The 17,674-nt window shown below is 35.5% G+C and overlaps 2 protein-coding genes across 2 annotated transcripts in view; one reads left to right on the top strand and one right to left on the bottom strand.

Annotated features, from left to right (window-relative positions):
• Positions 1-17,601, top strand: part of LOC149426138 (MOXD1 homolog 1-like) — a 151,473-nt gene extending 133,872 nt beyond the window's left edge. Inside the window, exons 6-12 of the mRNA XM_089638719.1 lie at positions 7,848-7,949; positions 8,098-8,261; positions 9,843-9,959; positions 10,743-11,044; positions 11,399-11,499; positions 11,831-11,997; positions 14,707-17,601. Coding sequence (XP_089494845.1) covers positions 7,848-7,949; positions 8,098-8,261; positions 9,843-9,959; positions 10,743-11,044; positions 11,399-11,499; positions 11,831-11,997; positions 14,707-14,871 — 1,118 coding nt within the window. The 3' untranslated portion in view covers positions 14,872-17,601. The remainder of the gene's footprint in view (positions 1-7,847; positions 7,950-8,097; positions 8,262-9,842; positions 9,960-10,742; positions 11,045-11,398; positions 11,500-11,830; positions 11,998-14,706) is intronic.
• LOC149426139 (uncharacterized) lies at positions 940-3,118 on the bottom strand. The gene is made up of 2 exons (XM_089638960.1): positions 2,549-3,118; positions 940-1,523 (listed from the first exon to the last, which is right to left on the bottom strand). Exons 1-2 carry the CDS (start codon positions 3,020-3,022, stop codon positions 1,086-1,088), a joined length of 912 nt encoding a protein of 303 aa, XP_089495086.1. The 5' UTR covers positions 3,023-3,118; the 3' UTR covers positions 940-1,085.
• Positions 17,602-17,674: the final 73 nt, after the last annotated feature.

Genomic DNA, 17,674 nt, shown 5'->3' with positions numbered 1-17,674 from the left:
GGCACGTAGGCTGTTAATAAGGAGCACGGCGCGCGGCGGCTCGAACGCGTAGCGGTTCGCGGCGCAGCGAGAAATTACAAAAACCTAAGGAAAGTAATGATTAATTCATGTGTTTGCTTTTTTTATAACAAATTCATTTAACGTTGAAGAGTTTTATTGTTATTTACCAGTTTTAGTTCGGAGGGGAGGGGGGGAATATAAATATTTTCCCCTGCCCAATGAAGCGCTTTCATTAGCTGCCTTTATACAGTCGCTCTATCGCGCATTCTCAGGAGCGTACAGGATTGCGTATTGGTAAGCCTGTGCGCGCAATCGTGCGCGATCACTTTTTGTTAGTTTTTAAGCTTAACATTCATTCGCGCGCGATTACATGTGTACGTTACATGTGAACGGAAAGAGCGAACGTGTAAAGACTAATCATGCGCGATAGACCGCGTGGAACTGGCGCGTGTTGGAGTGTGTGCAATTTACAAAGTTTTACTCAAGTTCGCGTACACTCAGTATAGTGCGACGGAGCAAAATGGATAGAAGAAAAAGAAATATCATGGCACAAGTCATGATATTTGCTGGTGTTAGCCTACTCAAAAAGAAGAAGAAACGATCTGTATGGGTTAAGAAATACAGACAGCAATATTGTCATATGCCACTGATTGAAGAATTACGTGAAAATTATCCGGACGATTTCAAGAATTATTTGCGTATGGATGATCAGTTATTTAGTATGTTGTTAGATAAAATCAAACATAAAATATCGAGGCAAGACACCATTATGAGAGAGAGTATTAGTGCAGAAGCACGATTAGCAGCAACTCTTCGATATCTCGCCACAGGACGCTCATTTGAAGATTTGAAATTCAGTACCGGTATATCTGCTCCATCTCTTTCTTCAATAATACCAGAAACGTGTCGAGCTATTTATGAATGTTTAAGGGTGGATTATTTAAAGGTAAGTAACTTTATTATTGTTATAAATAAAAATCTAAATAATCAGTCCTGTATATCTTTAATCATCATCCAAATTATAGTTTTACATAGTATTTTTTATTGAGATTAATTGTGATTCATTTGAGATACATATCAGATTGTCATTGGTACGTATCAGTAGAAGATTCGTAAAAAGTTCTCAGGCTTGTTTCTTCCTGATTTTGGTAGATGCCTTCTAATATAGACTGTGATACGTCTGAACTAATCGATGAAGTCCTGTGCAAGTCAGCAGAAGACGGTGTTCGAATGGTCTTATTACAATAATTGTCGCATATGTCAGTTTCTTCCGTCAACTTTTTCAGCAACCCTTCGCGTAAAATATTATTTATTAAGGATTCCGCATAAATTGCCTGCACCGGATCCATTTTAGTTAATTTTTTGGCCATATTCATTCCGGCGACTTCGAACTCCGAAAACTCCTTGCTATTTGATTTGAGAGTATCTGCACAGACTTTAAAGAATTCGGCCTGGTAGTTGTTTGTAGCTTTTCTTTTATTTCTACGCGGTGTCGAGTCCCATCCAGTAGGAGCAGCATCATTCTAAAAATATAAGACAAAAAACATATTATAATTTCATTTTCAGATGCCGTCTACGAAGGAAGAATGGATCAAGATAGCAAAAGAATTTGAAGTGAAATGGCAATTCATCAACTGCGGAGGTGCCATGGATGGCAAGCACATTCGCATTGTGCCTTTGCCGGGTTCCGGAGCTGTGTACTATAATTACAAACACTTCTATAGCATCGTATTGATGGCTTTAGTTGGTCCAAACTATGAGTTTCTTTATGTTGACGTGGGTAAAAATGGAAGAGTATCCGATGGAGGAGTCTTAGAGCAAACAGAATTTTATCATAAACTGCAAATGGGCGATCTCAATTTTCCAGAAAATTGTGATACCGTAAATAACTTGAACTTTGTCTTTCTGGGTGATGAAGCGTTTGGATTAGAACCTAATTTTCTCAAACCATATTCTCAGAGAGAACTAGATTACGAAAAAAGGATTTATAATTACAGACTATCAAGGGCCCGTAACGTAGTTGAAAATGCATTTGGAATCATTTCAGCTAGGTTTAGGGTATTACAAACAGCAATAAATATAAAAAACCACAAAAGTATTTGTTACGTCGTCCTTGCTATTTGCACTTTACACAATTTTTTGTGTAAACGCAGTAACACATATCCTATTTCTAATTACCCACGAGACGAGATTACTACAGACTCTCAACAAAATTCTGTTCCATTGATCAATCTTCAAAGACGTCCCCACACACAGATCACTTCGGAAGCTAAACGAAACAGAGAACAATATAAAACATACTTTAATACAGATGGGAGTGTTGAGTGGCAAGATCGTATGGTTAATAGTGGAAGAACTTAAAAACAGAAAATATAATGTAAAGGTTGTCGGACCTTCTCTTAAAGTTGCGTGAGTGTGTGTCTTTGTGTGCGACAACCAATAGGGTTAAGTAACGTGAGTTCTTAAACGGTCAAAATGTTTTAACTGTACTATTGGATATATTTAAATGTATAATAATAATAAATAAAAATAAATTAAATTTACTTACGACTTGAGTTTGCTGTCCAATTTCACCAACGCCACTTTCTGTTATTCCGCCTTCGTTGGTCGAAATAATATTTTCCTCAACAGCTCTGTTTTCATCAACTGGATCATCCTCAATGTTAGATATACTGTCAGTAGGTAGTTCTTGGTCCTTAGTGAACAGCAAATGATCATAGTACCAAAGCGAGGATTTGTACACTTCATCTGTTCCTTTTCCACTGCGGTGGCTGTTTTGAACTTTCTTTAGTTCCTTTCGAAAAGAGCCTCTTAGACTTTGTAGTTTTTTGACCACAAAATCTCGATTGGCATCAGGAAATCCTTTCTCTTTACAAAAGTCGATTATTTTGATGTAAGCTTCCTCCTTAAGATTTTTGTTTTTATAATGTTCCGACTTAATTTTCCATAGGCAAGGAAAAGACTTATATAACTCAAGTAACTCTATTATTAATTCTTTACTCCACGTGCGTATGTCCGCCATCTTGCGTGCGCGAAAGAACTGTACGTGTAAAGCAACCTCGAACCACGCGATTGCGTCAAATACTGATGAACGCAATCGCACGGTCTATCCCTTCCGAATCCCTCACCTTTACACGCGCATTCTTTCGCGCACTATTGCTGTTTCACGCGCGACAGAGCGACTGTATAAAGGCAGCTATTATCCACCAACCGCCGTGCCCCGGTCTGGCTAAACAGTCATATTATGTTGTATGATTGTTTGTTACTTATTATTTAAATAAAGTTATGTAAAATAAGCCAAAAATACCGACAACAGCGTGAGACTACTCTTTCACAACATTAAAATATTGCAGACCTTATGTTATGGTGAAGTTCTAAAAAATCTTTTGTGGAAATTCTCACTTGTTTTATCATATGCACCTATCAACAATAAAATACCGAAACAACAAATCACTTAAAACAGTGCATAGATCTAAAATGGTTTACTTTCAAACAAGCTTCATAAAATATACCTCAAAAAATATTATAATGACAAAACGGTTTGTAAATTATATTATATACCTATCAATATTATCTATGACAACATTAGGCAAATATTAAAATAATTTTCTAGTCAAGAGAGTCTTCCATTTGTTCGTCATACTGGGGTGTGTTCAGAAATGATAATTCGTTACGGTTGTAGCACGTGGCAGAGCAGGTAAATCCAAATTTTCTGCAGCCACAGTAATTTCCACATCCAGACTTGCAGGAACAGGACACCAGAGAAAGAAGGTCATCAGGAGCAAATGGTTTTAAAAATTTCTTCTTTCCACAATTTTCATTTACATTTTCATACCTCCATCCCCAGTTTATAGGGTTTAGTTTTGTTTCCTAACCAAAACTGTACTTGCAAATAAACTCTCAACAAATGTTGATGACACGATTCTGAAGTCGGTGGTAGTTTTTAGATTTAAAAGCTGATTTTGTCGTTAGTCTGGTAAACTTATAGTATCGAGCTTCGTTTCAATTAGAGTAGCTACCAAGACCATACATGGCGAGAGCGAATTTTTCTCCATTTTGCAACAAGTTCTCTTCAGTTGCATCTTTTTCCAGAAATGCCTCAGCTGCGCGTTTTGCCTTGGGATTGTTTTTCATCATGTCAACAGCTTTTATGTTTCCTAACCCATATAAAGATGGGGTCGAATCACGGCCCGTAATGGCATGGGTAAATAGCATGTGTTTTCGAATATCTTTATGTAACATTATAGGTTTCTCTATGATGTAGAAAGTTCTGGAAGGGGCCTTTCCACCAACATCTTTACAGAAAAAAACGAATTTTCCTTCAGGAGCAAGTAATACCAAAAGATCACTATCCGTGCCAACAACAATCACTTTTGAGAAGAAGTTGAGTTGTTCGATGCCGGTTAGTACAATGTCAATATCGGCATCACCTTCGGCCGTGACTGTTTTCAAACCAGATTCACTAAATTCATGACAAAGTGCTTCAATCATTATTTTTGTTGTTTTTCTTATTAGATAAGAAAGCTTCCTTTTTAGTCAAACAACTTGTAGTGAAGTTTAATTCAATATCGCACGATGAGTTGTTAGCCAACCTTCGTCTTTGCTCTTCATATTTTACAGTCGGTTCTTCAGGGTATCCATCGAAAACGACAATAGAATGTTTGCTAAATTTAGTATGGACGAAACGTGAGTATGATTTAATGATGTCTCCGTAAGTAGTTTAAGTTTGCCAAACAACAGAGTGTAGGAGGTATCCCCCATCGATGACTATTGCAGCATTTTCCAAATCAACTTCGTCATGAATACTTTCGCTAAATACTTTCGCCGTACATGATTTTGTTCCTTTACGAAGGGAGACTTCATCAAAAATAGAAGGGGTCTTGAAGCCAATTCATATCCTAAGTAGGTCTAAAGCTTGCTAGGACTATCACTAATGCACAGTATTCTGTTAAATAGCTGCTGGGGTTTACTGCAACTTGTCTCGTCCCAACAGTTGCGGATTTGAATCTTGTTGGGTAGTCACCATGTCTTTCCTTTTCAGTCGTATATCTCCAAAATTACATCCTTTCATTTTTTGCATAGCTGCCAGGCGTTATCACAATTGACACTATTATCTGAAATAAACCCTGAAGATAAAGACACCAGTTCTACCGAGAGCTTGGTGACCGGGCTGTGCTGTCTTAGCCATGATGTATATTTTCCTATATCTAGCTCATCCCTTTTCTTCCGTGATTCGCGCAGCTCAACATGCTGTTCAGTAAAATTAAATTCTAAACCGATGAATTCTTCAATGCTCTCTTGCACTTTCACGCAGTAAGTGGTTCCAAGTTTCCACTTTGATTCCTGTCAGTGATTCTGCGCCCAAGTGTCAAACCTCCTACTGACTTCATTGGTCGCATGAGACACTACTCGATGTCTCATGTCTCATGTAAAGTACCCATTTTCAGTGTTCAGCTTATATTCTTCTTTAGTTATTCTTGATTCGAGTTGCAACATACTTTGAACGTACATATGTGCTGATTTTGCGTATGGTAAATGTCCTGCCGGGTGGAAAAATGGAAGCATATCAACAATAGTATTTAGATGCATTTTCCGATTCCCGGACTTCTCTGCAAATATAAATCTAAGCATGAGGTCGATGCAATGTAGAAGTTAAAGCCACAACTTGGCAGTACTACTCGATGATTCCTTAATCCTGTCTTCACTTGCTTCAGTATATGGAATCGTCTCTTTTAGATTGTCTTAACCTCCTCCATATATTTTTTCCACGTAACTAAATCTTGATACATATTTTCTATTTGTCTTAATTTCCCATCAATATCTCGGTATTCTTCTCTGATTACGTGGACAAGAGACGCTGCTGTTGTGTAGGCTCTGTTTGCCCGAGAATATTCATGTCCATGGAGCATGTGGGTTACTGTTGAGGACGCGTAAAGTGATTCCCATAAATTTCCCACATACATTTATTTAAATAATAAGTAACAAACAATCATACAACATAATATGACTGTTTAGCCAGACCGGGGCACGGCGGTTGGTGGATAATGAAAGCGCTTCATTGGGCAGGGGAAAATATTTATATTCCCCCCCTCCCCTCCGAACTAAAACTGGTAAATAACAATAAAACTCTTCAACGTTAAATGAATTTGTTATAAAAAAAGCAAACACATGAATTAATCATTACTTTCCTTAGGTTTTTGTAATTTCTCGCTGCGCCGCGAACCGCTGCGCGTTCGAGCCGCCGCGCGCCGTGCTCCTTATTAACAGCCTACGTGCCTTATTGTAAATTAAAACCCATTGTTATATACATTATTCTATAGTTAAAAGTATTGTCTACAAGTTTTATTGATTTATTTTTTGTCATTTACAGGCTCAGAAAAAAGTTATGTGCAAATATATTCTGAAATACTATTATAAAAACTGATATTTTTCCTTTACTAATAAATTGTAGAGATTGTATAGCTCTTCTCGCAAAAATGAAAGAATACAATTTTTTAGAATAACTTATCAGAAACTAAACAAAAAATAAATTATTTGATTTAATAAAACCACTAAGGAGATATTAGCGTATTCCGAAAGGCTTTGAAAAACATATTCAAGAGGGGGTGGGGAAGGAAGCACAAGGGGGAAAGTCGGGGACTTTTGTAAAAATACATGTCTAAAAGTCTTCTAACATCTGTGAAAAATTCAGCTTCCGGGGAATTAGTTCCGACACAAAACCTTCATTGACTGGGCTATAGTGGCAATAAGATTTAAATTGCCTGTCTCTAAATCGACGATCTCCGTGGATCCTCAGGAGGTGGGTTCTAAACTCGGTGTACGCAAGTAAATTTTATTTAGTTTTTAATTAATACTTCATATTTAATAGCGTTGCTGGGCTTTACACAGAGCTTTTCGAAATCAGATTTAGACTGTAATTTTCCTCTCATTTTGAACGGTTCCATGATAACTCAACATACTCGTAAAAAGTGACACAAAGTCAGTAAAAGCAATTAAAAAAACTAACCTAACTTACATAGCCTATTTAAACTAGTTTTTGTTTCATCACTTTACTTGACATTATATAACTTTAAAAACAAAAGGTGTGTTGAGTTGTCATTGTGTTGAATTTTCATTGTGTTGAAATGTCTTTGTGTTGAGTTGTCCGGTTACAATTATGAATGCCAGTGAAGTGTGCAAAATGTCATTCAGAGTTTCAAAAGTCTGCTTTAAAGGGCTCCAAAAGGGGATGGGGTGGTTTTTCGAAATTTCTTTTTCTCTCAATGTGACCTTCCTCCCATTTTAAAGATCAAATGTGCAAAATTCATCATTCTCGGAATAAAACCATACATTTTTTAAAAAAACAAACCCACACTGGGACTCTTCTATAAAAGATAGGGAATTTTCTTTAGTCATTGAAAAAGATAGTTTGATTTCACATAATTAATATTAAATTATATACTTACCTGTAGTTTATTTGCTGCCGGTATCGCCTTGGTGAAAGACCTCCATTCAGAAACGTAACGTCGCGGTCGCTTGAATTTGAAATGTCTGTGCTTATCCAATTTTAGTGATTTGTTTTGATAAATACTTTCCAAACTTCCTCTGGCCATCTCCTTCCCACCCCTACTCTCTTCAATCTGACAACATCCTTCAATTGAGGATGCCATAGTCCCACTAGCTCCGGTTTATTTAGAGACTTTATTAGTCAAGGGAATCCTCTGCTTCCGCTGCCTTCAACTTTTACAGTGTCCAAGAGTTTCTCCAAATCCAGTCTTTCGAACGATGCGTTTAAAATGCTTTGAAGACCAATGATTCCCAAAAAGGGTGATAAATAACATGATTGACTAATGTTTATCTTTTTACAGGAGAGATGTTCCCTGGACATGTTGGAATACCACTCGGAGATCCTAATGGGGTTATCTACTACATGTTGGAAATTCACTACGAAAATCCTTCCTTACAAAAAGGTACACATACATTTTATAGATGCCTTCTCATGTTTCCCAAGTCATTGCTTTATTTTATATTATTCCCGTCTACCATTTCAAATTCGTTACCTTTGTACATAAAACTTTTTCTCTCACCTATCTACCACAATAATATTCCTATTTGTAGTGATTGACAACTCCGGAGTGACCATCTTGTACACCAGCGAACTCCGCCAACACGATGCGGGGATAATGGTGACGGGAATCACCGTCTCAGCTCTCCATGTGTTGCCGGCGGGACAGAAACGATATCACTCTGCTGGGTACTGCTCCGAACCCTGCACCACTGAAGTAAGTTCAACAATCACACTAACTTATATGTACCTATACCGGTACGACGTTTCTGACGCCCTTGCAGTATTCATCATCAGGGCAGATGGAGGCGAGGCAGCGCAGTTTGAAATGTCAAGTTTTGGGCAAGTAAATAGTTTGGCACAACTTTGCAGGCAGCCAAAAGATTCACGAACAAACTGTTTATGAAATTCATAGATTTTGTTCTTTGGATGCGTTTCTTTTCTGTCTGACAAAACAATTCTATTTTGAAAAGAATCCATTAGCCGACATGAGGAAGATCGAAGACTCTTGAAATTAAAGTAAACAAATTATTGCCAAAAAATGCCAGGAGCGTAAGCATGTGAGAAGATGACTGATAGATTTTTTTTTACAATTATTTGCAGGTGTTTTTTTTTTTAATTATTCAAGATGGCAACCGCCAATTTACCAGGAGCACAATTATTTGAAAGGGTTGAAATTACTGTTTCTGAATTTACATATATTTCTTAATTTCTATTTATTGTTTAGTCGAAATTACTCTGCTGGTTTCTGTGCTCCAGATACCGAGAAGTATTAAAATGCAGAAAATTAGGTTTTATTGACAAACCGTTCGGCTTCATTCTCAACATGACATGGACAAAATATGTACCAGGATCACAGCAATCTTATTGGGTATTTGGTCATTGATAGTATCTAGTAGTTAGTTAACTGTTAAATATATCACATCAGAATTGTGGTAACCAAATATAAGGCACTGCATCAAGCAATAAAATACATCATCATACATACTAATTTTCATTATCTGTGCGTTCTGCGTGAAATCTGGTTAAATGAACTTAAATGCCTTTTGCACTTCGCTGTATACGTCAGAGCTGTGGGTGGATTACACTTCATCCCAATGGCATAAGATAAAAGTTGCTTACAATAATGCATATCGTCAACTATTCTGCCTACCGAGATACTGCAGCGCCACGGAAATGTTCCTGGAGGGACGAGTACACTCTTTCAGAGCGCTTCTCCGCCATCACATGGGAAGCTTATGGCGCAGACTATGCCAATCTAGTAACAAAATCATCGCTGCCATGGTTGCCTGGATGGAGTCCCCTCTGATGGCCCTCTGGAGACGGGAGATGTGCAAATATCCCCCATAAACAGCTGTTCACGCTCATTTTTGTGTTTATATTATATCTTTTTTCACTTAAATTCCGCTTTTGTGTGCCTGTCGGAATCACCTATGTTATTCCCTACCTTATTATTATTTTTATTACTTATTATGTATATTATTTCAAATATGGAATGTATTGCATTGCACTACCCCTGCATACATTCTGGAATAAATTATTATTATTATTATTATTAAATGTGTCTTTGAAAAAATTGGAACTTATTTGTCAAGAATTTGCCAATTTTCCTGTGATTTTTCACATGTTAGTTGTTTATATTTATCGTGTAAGTTTTTAGATTTTGTGTTTTTTTTGGTTTAACTGATTATTATAATTCTTACATACTATTTGTTGATACTTTAAGATAAAGGATGATTGATACCCCACTATCTTTTTGAAGCGAACATGCTATTTATGTTATAGTGCATTGTTTCAGATGTTGCCAGAGGAAGGGATCAATGTGGTGTCCGTTCTGCTGCATGCTCACAGCGCTGGTAGAAAACTGTCACTCAGGCACGTTCGCAATGGGCAGGAGCTTCCCAAAATAGCAGAGGTAAATACACCAACAAAAATAAATAAATCATCAAAAATATTAATTTCTATGCTTGAAGTGAAATATTCCTGCGTGAAATTATTCACATTCAACGAACTCTAATCGGCATAGAAATTTTCAAAATTGTGTGAATTTGATGAGCGATAAATTACCTATATAAGTTATTTTATATTTATTATTAAAAACTTGTTAATTATGTGTTTGAAATGCATATTTGCTTGTTTAAATTTTTTAACAGATTTTGTGATTTTTCAAGTTTGAGTTTCTGATTGAATCTGATGAAAAATTGACAATATTTGTTAATGAAAGGCGGAGGAAAATATTTTATAAAGGTTTTTAATTTCTCAAATCCTACAATTATAATATTTCCTGATTTTTCGCGAGTCTGCGCTAGTATAATTTTTAAAATCAAATGTTTTTCTTTGTTAACCGGCAGCACTGTGCTACGTGATACTAGGATGGTATTATGGTTCTGGCAAATTTGAATAGAAAAAAAAAATTTGCCCCTAATTTAGTACCTTTTGGTTTTAGACCATTCACGCGTTCTGTCTATCTTACACTTGCCTGACATTGTAGATCTCCTTTCCATTTGAATTTCGTAATCATGGCGAAACACAGTTGTGTTTTGGAAATTGAAGGCCCGAATGGCCAAATATTTCTTCTTTATTCTATGATTCTGGTCTATTAATAGCCCTTTACCTCCAGTCCTCCTCTAGTCTTGCCTTCCTGTCAGCCAGATATGTTTGACTGCAATATACTAGAATATTTCCATGAATTCTTCAGGATGACAAGTACGACTACAAGAACCAGCAGACCAAGGTGCTCTTGGAGGAGCGGAATGTGCAGCAGGGAGATGCCCTGATGATGGAGTGCACCTACGACACGAGCGGCCGACCCCGCCCCACCCTCGGTGGCTACTCCTCCAAGCAGGAGATGTGCCTGTCCTTCATCCTACACTACCCGCGCACCCCGCTGGCCGGATGCTACTCCATGACCCCTGTCAAGGAGTTCTTCGAGACCTTCGGGGTAAAGGAGTTCTACAACATTGACATGAAGCAAGTGGAAAGCATGTTTATGGCATCTGGGTGAGTTCATTTGACTTCATTTTTTTTTCTCAAATTTCAAATCTTACAAGAGCGCCCCTATCTGTACAGTGTAAAGTGTAAAGACAGGGGAACTATATCGGTGTTTGTCCATAAAAAAATCATACATGTTTACACAAGAAAATTTTAAAAACATACACTTTTTCCACATTTAAAATTTTTTTAACAGAAGCTTAGCATCAACACAAACGTACTATAGAAATTGAAAATTCATCTAGTCTATTCTAAGTCTTGAATTATTCATGAAATAATTCCCATTTGAGATATTATATTTTAAACAGAATACAAAATTCGTATCCAATAATTTATTTATAATGTTTTCAATTCTTGTTTCAGATCCCTTGAAAATTTCCCGGAATTACTTAATAATTTTGCTGCTGATAAAAATTCAAAAGACATGGCTGTACAAGGGGATGATCAGGGTGTTAGTCTTTTAGGTAATTATTAATCTCTATTATATTAAAATATATTCGCTATCTGCGTCTGTCTGTTTGCGCGCTTAGTTCTTCTAAACTACGCAACGGATTTTGAAAGGCATTTAGAGAATTTCTTCCCGAAGGTTTATATATATAATACATGCATATTGTATTTATAGAAAATGGAGAAAAGTCGAGCAACCCAGAGTACACGCAAACTAGTATTAATATAAATTTGCCCAAAATTTTGTCAAACACTCTTCTTTGTGGATGTTTATCCCTTAGTACTTACATAAAAGAGCATTTTTTTATTTAATATAATGATTGTAATGCGCTTCTAATTAAACTCTAGGTCAACTGGTGATCAAAGAGCCCTCAGAATTCCGCAACAAGACGTTCATTGCCCATCTGAATGAAATCCCATGGAACGAACCTCTTCTGACTAAGAGGATAGAAGATACCCTCTACAAAGGAAAACACATGACTTTCTGCCGCAAAAGAGACAACACGATAGCAGTCGTAAGTACATGGCTTATTTTTAAAAAGAAAAATTGAATATAAAATACATTTAAACATAAAATTCTGAAGAATTTCAAATGTAAAGAGTGGTGTAGAAAGGCAATATTTCTAGAAATTACGCTGAATTAGTGGAAAAATGTTGTATACATATAAAAATTTCACAAACAACATCATTCCATGTGTTTTTTTTACTCTACTCAATTACAGAGAGCAACATTCTCAACATAAATAAATTAATATACATCATTGGGGTATTTGAGTTTAGCAACAAATATAATATCAACGGTAAAAAGGCTAAATGACTGATGCGTCATATTGTAAATTTTACAGGACACGCAAACCAAAGATTTTTTTTTTAATGAATAATAAGCTTAACTTCTTTTATTATTAATGAAAATCAATTATTTGATCATAATATTAAAAACACTTTTTTAGTATTTAACCACTCAGAACATTAGAACGTCAAAAGACGTAAATATGATAATAGCGGTCAAGACATTAGAACGTCTTTTCACGTAAACGCGCGAGATTTTACAAAAATCGATTTATTTCCATCACTAGTATACGGATTGCCATGATTTAAAAAACAGAGTATCGATAATGAATAACGCTACGCGTCTGTATTCAAGAATATCTATGGAATGTAGAGGTGCATTATCTAAGTCGATTGGATCTGTCATCTTGTTCGTTCATAATTTATTGCGTTTCTAAATAATTTATTAAAAATATTTAAGTTTGGACGGTTAATATTTTGAGGTGACTAATAGTTTTTAATTATATTTCTTCAATATATAAAGTGTTATTTCTTAATGATACTCAGAAAAAAGTACATTTTTCACAGCTTTGAAATAATGGTCAGCGATTTTTACATATTTTTGATGTTTTCAGAAAATGTATATTTAGAAACGCAAATATTTACGTATAACAAAACAATACGATAGTGAATTTCATAATCTTTCCAAAACATTTTTTAGAATGAGGCCACGTTTCTCAAAACGTGAGTTATGAAGCTTTTAACAAAACTCGTGAATAACACAAAAATTTTCACGTTTTGACAGTTCGCAAAGGAACACAAAGTAAATAAAAGTGTTTGTCTGAGAGGTTAAAGATATTTTATTTGGATAACCATTATAGAAATATGTAGTACCAGAGGGCTTTTGATGTAAACGCCAAAAATGTTGTCCGATCTACGTAGGAGTTGGCTCATTCGACGCAGCTTCAAATTCTGACAAAAACTATATATATAACTCAATTTCACTTTGTGATATTGCCATGAGATCAACTTACAACTTTATTCCACAAACCTGTTTCGACAGGTAAATAAGTGGGATCTGAGATTTTCACGGCCAAAAGTATAATAGTGATTTTTTTTGGGGTATTATGCCGTGTTGCGCTACCTCCTTCTTTAGCCAACGTTTTGGACAGCATTGCAGTTTCCATCATCAGGGCAAGGCAGATATGATGTGTCCTGCACATCTGCCCTGACGATGGACACTGCAATGCTGTCCGAAACGTTGGCTAAAGAAGGAGGTAGCGCAATAATAATAAAATAATAATACTTGGATGACTTGTATAGCGCCGTTTTTGTGCAAAACACCTCAAGGGCGCTGTGGCGCAACACGACATAATTCCCCAAAAACAAATCACAATAATCGTAAATAAGTGATTTATAACTAACTAACTAACTAACCATCACGCCGTTTACCGCAGGGGTAGGCAGAGAGGACGGACCGCCAAACAACTCGGTCTTGTATTTTTTCTCGAAAAATACTACTTTCCTGCAATCTTCAGCTTCTTGGCTTTGATTTCTTTTCAGTTTAAAACATAAGATATCCATTTTCACCCTATATTCCCATGAAATAAACCACTCTCAGTGATTTCGACAAACAACATGTACAACATTCTTCCACAAACCAAATCTTTAAAAGTGTTGCCACAGGCCTAAATATTTTTCATTACCATAATTTTTACCTTAAAAGATGCATAATAACATAATAACATCATCAATAACTCAGCATTGATAGTTTTATTGGGTACAACATTCTCACTAAGCCAATATTAATAGTGTGGGTGTGCCGCTTATGTCCATCAATGCTGCTAGATCCTTAGAGTAGACTCCATTGAAAAATTCATGTATAAACAAACTCAGCATGCCTGCATTTCGTCTGTGCATTAAGATGGCACAATCTGGTCTGTTATGAACGAATTTTCAATCAGACTGACCACCTATTTTCATACTTGATATAGTTTTTCATATTATTTTAATATACTATGATTAACACTGCAACTCGCACATTTAAATATTATTAGTTTTTTTGTTTTTTTTTTTGTATTTCTAAATTATATACAATTTATATTCTTTTAAATTTTATACTACCTATTTTCTTTTATATTTCTTTTAAATTCTTCTATATTTCATATTATTATTACAAAATTATTTTTTATGTACTTTATATATAATCGACCACCACCATGGGCACGTGCCTAGCATGGTGGACGAAATATTCTTAATGACTGTAATAAACAATGCACTGAATAAAGAATTTTTTAAAAATTATATATTACAAGAGTAATTAAAAATATCCACTGTTTTAGAAAATTCATTTAATAGCGCCATTCCTCTTGTCACGCTATGCTGTGCTAGAACATCTGTTCTGCCGCTTAGTATCTTGAATAAGTAGTTTTAAATGAAAACTTATTTTGTTTCAGCCCATCGAGATCAGCATCTTCCCCAACTTCTCGGAAGTAGCAGAAGACCCCTCAAAGCAGTGCAGCTACAAATCCCAACACAACGGGTCACCTACTTCATCTTACAACGCCTATTCTATGCTATTTGCCACTCTCATATTTACATTCTTGTTTACGAAATGTTGAAGCTACAATACTATTTTATATCAATGTGACAAACAACCAAATGCAGCATTCATATAAGGCACAATATTTCCTTTGAGCAAACCGGTAAATATACATAAAATAAGGGCACAGTAAATAAGCACTTTTAAAAGAAAAACCACTGTGCGCCAGTTAGATAACAATATGAAGTATTTCATGAAATGGAAAATAATGTATTTTAGTAGCTATTTCCTAAAAACAACAGATAATTTGACATCTTTTTTTCATGGTATGATTTGACATAACAATTTGATTGTTTTTTTTTTAATTAAGTCCAAACTGACAACTTAAAAACCTATTTTAGGGTCATAGATTCATATTTTGGTTAAAATAAGAAAAAAAAAAAAACTAACTTTAAACTTTGACTTCAGTGACAATGGCCGCCAATTAACAATCGGAATATTAATTTGAACGAAATAAATATTAAAATGCATTATTTTCCATTTCCGGAAACTGAATTATTTACTTCTCATTATTATCTAACTACTACAAAGTATTTTTAAAATAAAATGTGCGCATTTAACGAGTCCCTATTTCATGTATATTTACCAGCAAACCTAAAAGCTGCATTGATTTGTGGAATTCATGCAACTTAAAAGAATCCACTTAGATGCTCTATAATTTATAAAATCAGAAAGTTAGTGCAATATGTACTACACTGAAATCTAATTTTAGAAAGTACGTACATATTTACATCACTGATAATTTAAAAAAAAATTGCCTTCAATTATTTATATTTAATAATTGGACTGAAGGAGATATTATTTTGTACTTGGTAATTTTTAATTTTGTGTAATATAAACTACCTTCTCTTGGTAACTGTAAGCAACTGCCAAATATTTATATTTACCTAAAACTCTATGGTAGTTTTTATAATTTAAGTTTTTTTCTAGACTTTCAACGTGATTTTAATGTTGAACCAAGAAGACATCGAAATATATTTTTAATGTTTACCTTTTATAAACAGTTCTTATGTTTTTTTTTAAATCATATTCTTACATAAATGATTATGACATGGGAATGCTGTGGGAATACCAGTGCAGTCTAGGGAAAAATAACTGAATTTTTTAACAGAAATTATATTAAACACTTATTTTTCGATCACTTCCTGGTTTTAACTTCCTTGGTCCTCATGCGAAGACTCGGGTATATTGTCGACAATAAGAGTTTGTTGACATATTATAAATGCCAATGAAAACTTATTTCGCTAAAAAAATATTAGTGTATTGATAATTTGTTCAGACCAGACCTCTTGTGGTTTACATTCTGCAGCTCGAGGAACAACACTGTGATTAAAACGAATTTAACCAATTAAATAATGATAATCTAATTGTCTTGACTCCGGAATTTTACATTTTGCTAGTGTTTCAGTGTCCTAATCATGATCAAAAGAGTGGCTCCGGGATTCTACAATTTGCCACAATGTTTCCGTGTCCTAAACATGATCAAAAGAGTGGCTCCGGGATTCTACAATTTGCCACAATGTTTCCGTGTCCTAAACATGATCAAAAGAGTGGCTCCGGGATTCTACATTTTGCCACAACGTTTCCGTGTCCTAATCATGATCAAAAGAGTGGCTCCGGGATTCTACATTTTGCCACAATGTTTCCGTGTCCTAAACATGATCAAAAGAGTGGCTCCGGGATTCTACAATTTGCCACAATGTTTCCGTGTCCTAAACATGATCAAAAGAGTGGCTCCGGGATTCTACAATTTGCCACAATGTTTCCGTGTCCTAAACATGATCAAAAGAGTAGCTCCGGGATTCTACATTTTGCCACAACGTTTCCGTGTCCTAATCATGATCAAAAGAGTGGCTCCGGGATTCTACATTTTGCCACAATGTTTCCGTGTCCTAAACATGATCAAAAGAGTGGCTCCTGGATTCTACAATTTGCCACAATGTTTCCGTGTCCTAAACATGATCAAAAGAGTGGCTCCGGGATTCTACATTTTGCCACAACGTTTCCGTGTCCTAATCATGATCAAAAGAGTGGCTCCGGGATTCTACATTTTGCCACAATGTTTCCGTGTCCTAAACATGATCAAAAGAGTGGCTCCGGGATTCTACAATTTGCCACAATGTTTCCGTGTCCTAAACATGATCAAAAGAGTGGCTCCGGGATTCTACATTTTGCCACAACGTTTCCGTGTCCTAATCATGATCAAAAGAGTGGCTCCGGGATTCTACATTTTGCCACAATGTTTCCGTGTCCTAATCATGATCAAAAGAGTGGCTCCGGGATTCTACAATTTGCCACATGTTTCCGTGTCCTAATCATGATCAAAAGAGTGGCTCCGGGATTCTACATTTTGCCACAACGTTTCCGTGTCCTAATCATGATCAAAAGAGTGGCTCCGGGATTCTACATTTTGCCACAATGTTTCCGTGTCCTAATCATGATCAAAAGAGTGGCTCCGGGATTCTACATTTTGCCACAATGTTTCCGTGTCCTAATCATGATCAAAAGAGTGGCTCCGAGATTCTACATTTTGCCACAATGTTTCCGTGTCCTAATCATGAACAATCATTGTAAATAAATCCTAATCATTTAGTTTTATTTATTCTATATTAGATAGTTAATTGATTTAAGTCAATAGTAGTTGTACAATAACTGTATGTAAGTGTGTAAATGAAAAGGTCTTGATTTTGATTTATATTGAATTTTCTAACCTTGCATTTTAATAAAAATTATTATTTATTCCAATTTATTATTTTTTAATTCAATTAATAACTCAACACAGTGACAATTCGACACTCCTCTAAAAATGATATAAAGTCATT

This window comes from Hesperophylax consimilis, chromosome 1 (assembly GCF_061612785.1).
Source record: "Hesperophylax consimilis isolate HC1 chromosome 1, BYU_Hcon_1.0, whole genome shotgun sequence".
Taxonomy (NCBI): domain Eukaryota; kingdom Metazoa; phylum Arthropoda; class Insecta; order Trichoptera; family Limnephilidae; genus Hesperophylax; species Hesperophylax consimilis.
This window is presented reverse-complemented; position numbering and strand designations above follow the sequence as displayed.

Bases quoted from the DNA above. Each gene is read 5' to 3' on its own strand.
- LOC149426139 (XM_089638960.1), bottom strand. From the start codon at position 3,022: ATGGCGGACATACGCACGTGGAGTAAAGAATTAATAATAGAGTTACTT. The intron at 1,524-2,548 runs GTAAGTAAATTT...TTATATTTTTAG, and splicing joins TTGGACAGCAAACTCAAGTC to AATGATGCTGCTCCTACTGG.